General features: G+C 37.6%; 1 protein-coding gene across 1 annotated transcript; it reads left to right on the top strand.

The window, feature by feature from the left end:
• Positions 1–1,598: 1,598 nt before the first annotated feature.
• On the top strand, positions 1,599–8,512 carry BFSP2 (beaded filament structural protein 2; the record flags this gene model as incomplete). The annotated part of the gene is given in 8 exon segments (XM_083379366.1): positions 1,599–1,628; positions 1,630–1,681; positions 1,684–2,168; positions 3,419–3,501; positions 3,706–3,862; positions 4,828–4,989; positions 6,282–6,413; positions 8,291–8,512. Coding segments are annotated over 8 exon segments (1,323 nt in total).
• Positions 8,513–9,029: the final 517 nt, after the last annotated feature.

Genomic DNA, 9,029 nt, shown 5'->3' with positions numbered 1-9,029 from the left:
AGTAACAAGACCTTATGCCTTTTGGAGGGCTACAGGTTCTATATCCATCTAAAAGCAATTCACAGTACTCAGTATACATTCATTTATTTATACTGTACATTAATCCACCACCATTTCTGTTTCAAAATTTTTGAGAGCGTGTTGAAATTGTTCTGAATGGTTTTATGCAGTGCTTTTTTTGTAAAAGAAAAAGGTGCCGGAACTCACACATGTCATACAACCCACTTTGCCTACCCTACACGGTTCCATCCAAAAAAGGTGCTGGAACTCCGTTCTGAGCGTTCTATGAGAAAAAAAGCCCTGGTTTTATGACTTTATTAATATGGTTCAGTTAGCGCTGGACACAGCTATATTCTGCCACGTATTCATTGAATATTATGCTTAGTCCTGGGATAAAATATTTCTATGAAGTGAGCCATCACTAAATTAATATGAAACCAGTATGCATTACAATGGACATTACAATTTCATAACCCTTCTTGATTTCACCTTCTATTATAGGTCTCTCTTTACTTACCTCTAATCATGGTACGAATGTTCCTTGTGTGTGTGTGTGTGTGTGTGTGTGTTTTGTGTGTGTGTGTGTATAAAATTGAAATGATAATTTCCTTCTTACACTTGCATTTCCAATAAACATTCAAAACATCCTTATGCATCTTGGATAATTTATCTGGTATCAAATACTACCAGTTCATCATTTTATAGAAATTCTCTTTAAGATTATAATTCAATGTAAATTTCAGGCTTTCAGTCTATATATTTTCCCATTGCTCTAACATTTTTTTTATAACTGCAATTTCTTGCCCATTGAATGATACAGTATTTGACATGCTCCTTCTCTAGGTCTAATGTAACATTTTACAAACCTTAGCTATAAGATATTCATTATTAGTACACAATATTACTTCAAATTCATTTTTAGCAACTTCAAAACCATAAAATTTTTATCCAAAAGAAACCTTTATTTTCAATTGTACTGTAGATAGATAAGCCAGTGACATGTAGGACTTTCTAGCTCTTCTTGAATTAAGAGTGGGTTCACCTTGAACAAAGGATATTATTTCGCTATAAATCCACCAGTTAGGGTTCCCCGTCTTTTCCTTCTTTAAAAAAGGCTTTGTGGGGTGACACCCGAAGAGGTATTTTAGAGAAAGACTTTTCCTTGTATTTATTCCAAACTATATAAACGGCATGCCTAACAAAGTGGTTCTTAAAATCCACATTCATTTTAATTTTATCCTGCACAGATAGGCATAGCAATTCATAGCAGTTTTAAGGCCACAGTTGTTGGCCTCCACTGTACCAGACTGCTTCTGGCAGCCTGTCAGATAACTACTGGGGGAACAGCACAATAACACTGAAAACCTGACTCTAGCAAAATTATTTACACTGGCTGAAATCAAGTGAGCCAAATGTTTAAATGCACAGAGAATTCTTTTTCTCCCCTCCCCATCTACAATGACCCTCTACCACATTGTCTTTGCTGCATGGTGCTCTTGTAGCAGATTTCTCATGAAATAGATTGCTGACTAAGTGAAATGGCCCAAACAATTGTTCTAACAAATATGCCTGAGGTAGGCAGCCCCAAACAATGAGAAATGTCCCAGAAATTTAGGAGAGAGCACTTTGGCAGATTTCTATGAATATGTGCAACATCAGAGGCGCAGGGAAAGGAAAGTGAATCATTTAGTGCAAACCTTCTGAAGTACAGCATGTCCTTACCCAGAAGCAGGGCATCCTTTGCGGAACATGAACCTTCAACTTCTACTGAGGAAAGGTCAGTGCCCATAAGCCATAGGTTTAGTATTAGCAGAGGAGGAAGCCTCTTAAGGCCATCTGCTGCTTACATAGGTATTGTACCTATGGAAAGTGTAAGCAGCCTGGGCACACGGATATCCCGCAGAGCCCTGGGGATAAGCAGTGTCTTCTTACAAGGTCTTCATAGTTCTTGTACAACCATACCACTATCCCAAGGATTGGAAAAAGAACGAAGCCTGTCTTATGAGAATATGAACAGATGCTTGGTGGATTACATTGAAAAGGTGAAGACTTTGGAGCAAGTCAACCAGGAACTTGAAGGACATATCCGTGCTTACCTGAACAAGAAATCTTCCAGTGACAGTAAATGGGGATCTCTGAGGGAGAGCTGGGCAACCATTTACCATCAAGTAAGTATGAAAAATTATGGCAAGAACAAAACAATGAAGTATTTGTTTAACCACAGCCAAATTCACCAAATTCATCTATATTCTGATGAGGCTACTTAAGTGCAAACGTACACTACATTTTCTCCTACCTGATACATTTTAATTTAATTTTCATAAAATAAATTCTATTATTTATACTGTATGTTGCAATACTCAACTTAAATTTGAGCATTGCCATAGGGGATCTATGTTTTTACTCCTTTATTTAGAGCATCATCTGACCTCCCCCCCAAATTCTAAGTGGTTCACAAGAAAATATGAAAAAATGAAATTGTTTCTTGTTTCTCCTGAAGCAGTTATTGAGTAGGATTACAAAATTAAGAGAAATACTGCCAGAACTGTGCAAGTTTATGCACTTTTATAGCCTTTTTACCAGCTTGATTCCATGTGTAATGAAAAAAGTGAGTTTTCATTGTATTCCCATCTTTGTCACATTTTAGAATTACAATTTTGTTTAGGAAATAGAGAGCTTTCTCTGATCTCCAATGAAGAAATCAGTGAAACTTAATATCATCCAAAGCATAAGTGGTCACAGCATAGGGAAGCCTCGTTTTCAAGTGCCCCACAACTGCTTTCAAAACCAATTTCCACCTTTTGGAAACATAAACATACAAGTACAATATGTGAGAGCTATCATGTTATTAGCTATCCATTCATTTACTAATGGTAAACGTGTCTAACAAAGCTAGTAGTGCATGTGAAATAATTACACATTTCAAACGTACATGCAAACATATTTCTGGAGATTAAAAAAAACGGGGGAGGGGTTTGGTTCTGGTAGATAAGATCACAAATATGTTTGTTGTAGAAGTGCCAAACTCCTGTGAGATATGTCAACATCTGAGTTTTTCTTTTCTTTTTACATTTTGGGATCTGCGGTCATCATTTAGGAATTATATATTATAAGAGAAGAATTACATCTCATCAAAAATACAGTGCATGGGAAACATGTTTGCAATATATAGGACATATAAAAGCTATTTTAAATAATTTCAACCGCAATAGTGCCATGCAGCAAATTATTGTTAGTGGTTCACTCTGAAGATTCATCCATTTTTTTCACTCTACACTGCTGTCAGGAGAACATTAAGTTATATCTATGCTTGCACCGCTTGAGTTAAGATGTTATTCTAGCACTGAGTTCCATCCGTATGCAATTTTGGATACAGACTGTATATTTTGTTTACATTTGACTCTTTGAATTGTTATAGGTAGGGGATGCAGTTCTGGAAAATGCCCGCCTCATGTTACAAACAGAAAGTATTCAAGCATGTGCTGAAGATGTTAAAGACAGGTAACATTAAATTAAAAGTAAAAATAAATATATATTTCAATGTTTAAAAACCAAAGGAATTGTACTTTAAATAACAGCTGAGGAACTGGAATCCGATCCTCCTCATTAACAGAATGCAACTATGACTGCAATAACTGGTAGTTCTTCATGCCAAAATTCTAAACTTTGTGATATTATTTTGACATAGTCTCATTTATACTGCAGGTATGAAAATGAGCAACCATTTCGAAAGGCAGTGGAAGATGAAATTAACTCTCTGTTTAAAGTAATTGATCATGCTAATTTGACTAAAGTAGACCTGGAGAGTCAGATAGAAAACATGAAGAAAGAACTAGCTTTATTGTCAAAGAATCATGAAGAGGTAAATCAATTCTGAGAAACAAAGCATGACATGTATTCTACTTCTATCTAAGCAAAAGATGGAAATCAACTTTAGGTCTGATAAGGATATTTTGATACCAGAATTTTAATACTATCAGTAAGCATTTTATCATTTTGTAATAATATAATAATCTATGGGTTCTCACTTCATTTCTCCACACCGACCTGCAATGATGAAAGTCTATAATATATAGCATTAGTACCAATAGCTGAAAAACACTTTATAATAGACATTACAAAATCTCTACTTTATTTTGTGTTCATGTCTGACATTTCTGGGTTCTCCTTAGTAATTGTACTAAGTTCTGTTTTTCCACAGAACATCATGGAAAATAACAATGGCTATTAGCAGTACAGTATATATTCACTATCAGTCACACAGCTTTCACCATCATGGTTCTAAATATCAGTGGTTATGGAATCCAAGGATTTTGAAGCTCCCAGAGAGATATGGCTATCCCTTATGGGAACTATGGTAGATTAGGTGGGTTTGCAATCTGTACCAGAAGGGCGTTTTTATGTACTTATGAGCATCAAAAATGTAATCATGTACTGGATTTAAATAAAAACTTTCAAAGCAATGCTAACCATCTGAGTCTATAGCACAGCCCTGTGATGTTTTCTTAGACTGACAAAATTTAAATTATTTTGCAAATCATCCATTAATTCTTGAACATTGCTTGTTCTAAGAGAAATATATTCATAGTCACCCTTTAAAGCCACAATCAGATTTTTATGTTCCTATTAAATTCTTACATATTATGAAATACAGGAATAGCTGAGTAATAGCTCTTTCAACACCTAATATGGAGGCAAATGCATTGCATAGTGACAAAGTTGCATCAAATCATAACTGCTCTGGCTTTCATTACAATATGTGCTTCAGTTCATTATTTTATTTATTTAAATTAATTGGTCATCTATTTGTAACAACTTTATTTTCAGGATATCAAAATGCTTTACAAACAGCTTGCTTTATCACCACTGGAAGAATCAGAAGCCCCCATTGGAATTAGCCTGGATGACATTTTGAAGAAAATCCAGATACAATGGGAGAAAAATATTGAAGAAAACCATGCTAAGACTGGTATCTTTCTCCATGCTAAGGTAAGTATGAAACAAGCTAAGATCAGCTGTAAGAATGAACTTCAAATTCCTTTAGGTCAATTAAACATAATTGTTATACAGTATAAGGTTTTTGAATTCTGCAGAATTCTTCAGCAAAATTGTAAATAAAACCAAGAATGCAGCAGGAAATAGTAAAAAAACCACTAGGCCCACAGGGTTTGCATTTGGTTCAAGGCATATGTAGAAGAGATAAAAAGTCATGCAATGCATTTTTAGAAAGTACACGCCTTCAAGCACATGGTTGCAGCTGCCATTTTGACTTTTATAGTAATCCTTATTGTGGATGTCCCTAACTTGGTAGGTAAAGTGGTAGACATTCAAATTATGCTCTTTGGATGCTCTTTGATACTTGCAAATTGCAACCAGGATTATCTTCATCCTCTGGTAGGATGAAGAAATCTAGCAAGCGCTGCTCCTTTATTTATTAAAGTTTAGCTTCAAATTGTCCAATGGGACAAAAATTAGTGTTAAGTAAAAGAATGGGAACTCCCAAAGCAATTGTGAATTGGTTACAAAAACAAAATCAAAAACATTTATCAGGCTAATCTGAAGATCAAGATATGGGAAGCTTTTGAGTTCTTCAGAATTGTTCATCAACAGAATGAATATGTGCTATTACATTCTTTTGATTTCTAGCAACCACATAGTTTTTCTCCACAATGCTTTATCCGTAACCGGTTCTTTCAAGTCTCCCAATGGTGGAGTCAGTGTAACTGAGTCATCCTCTTCATCCCTTATCTTCCCCCTTTTCCAGTATTAGAGCCTTCTCCAGAGAGTTGGATCTTTGCTTGTGTCTAAAGTAGGATAGAAGATGGTGACAAAAAGTTGGGTGCTGTTGAAGCCAAGGAAATTAAGAAATGTATGGCATCTCTATGTTCACTGGGTTGGCTCCTGCCTACAATATCCATAGTTACAATATAACTTTATGGGTCAAATTATCTCACCAGTGTCATCGGTTTTAGTGGGATTGAAGTGAGACTAGTTACTAGTATAATCTAGATTTAACCCAGTTGTGTGGGTGCGTCTTATGGTCAGGTGCGTCTTATGGTCAGGTGCGTCTTATGGTCAGGTGCGTCTTATGGTCAGGTGCGTCTTATGGTCAGGTGCGTCTTATGGTCCGAAAAATACGGTATAATTATTTATGTTAATAATTAAAAAACTGGATCTAAAACCTCTATAATTTTCCTTTAATTTTTCTCTAATATATTTATGTAGAAGAGACTGGAAAATAAAGCAATGTTTTTTTGTTTATCACTGTTATATCTTTTCAGCAATCCACAGAAACAGTGCCTGCTATACAAACACAAGATGCAGAGTTAGCTGAATCCCTAAGGGCAGAGTTTCATGAAACAGCTTGCAAAATTCAAAGCCTGCAAGTAGAGACTGAATCACTGAAAACACTGGTAAGTAAGGGACCAGGCGTCTCTTTCTGGAAAAAATCACTGACCTGGTTCACATGTTACATTATAAGCAGCCAGTTTAGGAAAAGAATACACAGGTCTTATTAGAGGTCTGGACTGATCTCTTCCAGAGGACTTTTCAAATTAACCGAAAAATGCCCGTTGACTAAATATATAAAAAGATAAATATAAAGATAAATATATAAAAAGATTCGCCTGGTGCGCCAGTTGCGGCCCTATCTAAGCCGGGATGATCTATGCACGGTCACTCACGCGCTCGTGACCTCACGACTAGACTACTGCAACGCTCTCTACATGGGGCTGCCCTTGAGGACCACCCGGAAGCTCCAACTGGCACAGAATGCAGCCGCGAGAGTTGTGTTGGAAGTTTCCCGATACTCCCATGTCACACCTCTGCTCCGTGAGCTGCATTGGCTGCCAGTTGTCTTCCGGGTGAGATTCAAGGTACTAGTTATGGTATTTAAAGCCCTACATGGCAGGGGGCCGGAATACCTTAGGGAACACCTGCTGCCGGCGTCAACTTCCCTTCGCCCTGTGCGTTCCCACAGAGAGGGCCTCCTCAGGGTGCCACCGGTCAGAGAATGTAGACTGGTGGCCCCCAGGGGGAGATCTTTCTCTGTGGGCGCTCCGGAGCTTTGGAACCAGCTACCGGTTGAGCTCCGGACGGCGCCGGATCTTCGCTCCTTTCACCACGATCTGAAAACATACCTGTTCGAACAAGCCGGCCTGGCCTGAGGGTGGGATTGCAGGGGTTTTTATTATCATTTTATTGGGGGTTTTTATTAATCTATTTATTGTTTTTTATGGGCATGTATTTAATAACTTTTTAATTTTTGTAACTTTATGTTTTATTCTTGCCCTGTACACTGCCCTGAGTCCTTCGGGAGAAGGGCGGTATAGAAATATTAATAAACTAAACTAAACTAAACACCTAGATGACCATTTTATTTTGAATTCTCACATGTTCTTAAAATATCAGATGCCTCCAAAACCTTGGGGCTTCTAGACTAGTGCATTCTTAATAAATAGCTCTAAACAGTTTACTATCAGACAACTTTCCGAGTTTTTACATATCATGAACTGAACCCCACTTTCTGATAAAACAGTAATTATTATTATCATTACTAAATTATCCACTTTTAACTTGAAACAATAACAGTATTTTAGAATGCACTGTGGTAATACAGAGAATACTGATCGTTCAGGAAAATACTTTTGACCTTTTGCCAAAATATTGAGAGCATAATATTAGCACTATTTAAATCAGGGGTGTCAAACTCAATTTCATTGAGGGCCGCATCAGCATTGCGGTTGCCCTCAGGGGGCCAGGTGGATATGGCCAGGGTGGAGGTGGCCTACTGGGTGGGTGTGGCTAGAGTGCATATGGCCTACTGGGTGGGCATGGCCAGCTCTACATCGTTCGCATCAAGGGTGCCTATGGGGGCCTGGGCAGGACTGGGACAGATCTGAGGGTCTCTGGCAGGAGGGTCTCTGGGCCAGGGCCAAGGCAGTGGGGGCCGTTCCCTCACTGTTTCCAGGATGGCTTCACGGGCCACATGAAACCACTTCGCGGGCCGGATCCGGCCCCCGGGCCTTGTGTTTGACATGTCTGATTTAAATGCTCTTGATCAGTATTTATTTTGATGGCCAGATAATCTCTTTGACTGGAATTCTTTAGTTAGTGCACAGATACTTTGTAGGAATAATTTATTAGTATTTTTTCTTCTAGAAATTTGTATGTATCTGAGAGAAGGATTCTATATTTGAAAAACTAATATGTATGGATTTAATTGTATCTCTAAAGACATAAATTCAAGAGATTTAATGTTCAACATTCTATGGTTATTTTTTCTTTACAGAAGAGAGGCTTAGAAAACTCCCTTTATGATGCCAAGCACTGGCATGAAATAGAGCTTCAGAATTTAGGCTCTGTCATTGCCAAACTGGAAGCAGAAGTAAGAGAAATCCAAGGAGAAACTGAGCAGCAGCAAAGAAATCATGAAACTCTATTGTCTATTAAAACACAACTCGAGTCAGACATTGCTGCATATCACTGCCTTCTAGAGAAGGAAAGCAGGTAATTCTTTTTCATGAGTGAATTATTTTGTATGAATGAGAATTGTGTGTTGAATTCACATAGCAGCATCTCTGGGCCCAAGGAAAGAGGGAAAAATCAGAGTAAGCTGATTCAGAAAGGAAAAAAAAAAGCTAGTTGTGGTTTACATTAATACAAAATGGTAAAATTGCTGGTCTGCTAATATGCTCCTTCTACCAGGACCTGTACTACTGGAGGGATGAGGACAATTCAAAACTACTGTAAGTCATTCCCTCCAGCTGATGGGATCTTAAAAAAACCTCTCCCCCACAGCTACTCTGCATTTTTTGCACTTTATTGAAAAAGGAAAACTGGAGTGTGGCAAGATGCCATATCAAGGGGTCTTGCCATCTTTTGTAATTCATATCCTCTTGTCAAGATTTTTGAGCTTCCACTGAGATCATTATGTGTAGCTAGTGCCATTTTGCTTCTTTGCTTCAATAATTGGATTTCTGCATAATAAAATCCAAGCAGTTTATTAATAATTAAGAACCTATCCGAAA

Source organism: Vipera ursinii (genome assembly GCF_947247035.1).
Source record: "Vipera ursinii genome assembly, chromosome: Z".
NCBI classification, from domain to species: domain Eukaryota; kingdom Metazoa; phylum Chordata; class Lepidosauria; order Squamata; family Viperidae; genus Vipera; species Vipera ursinii.
This window is presented reverse-complemented; position numbering and strand designations above follow the sequence as displayed.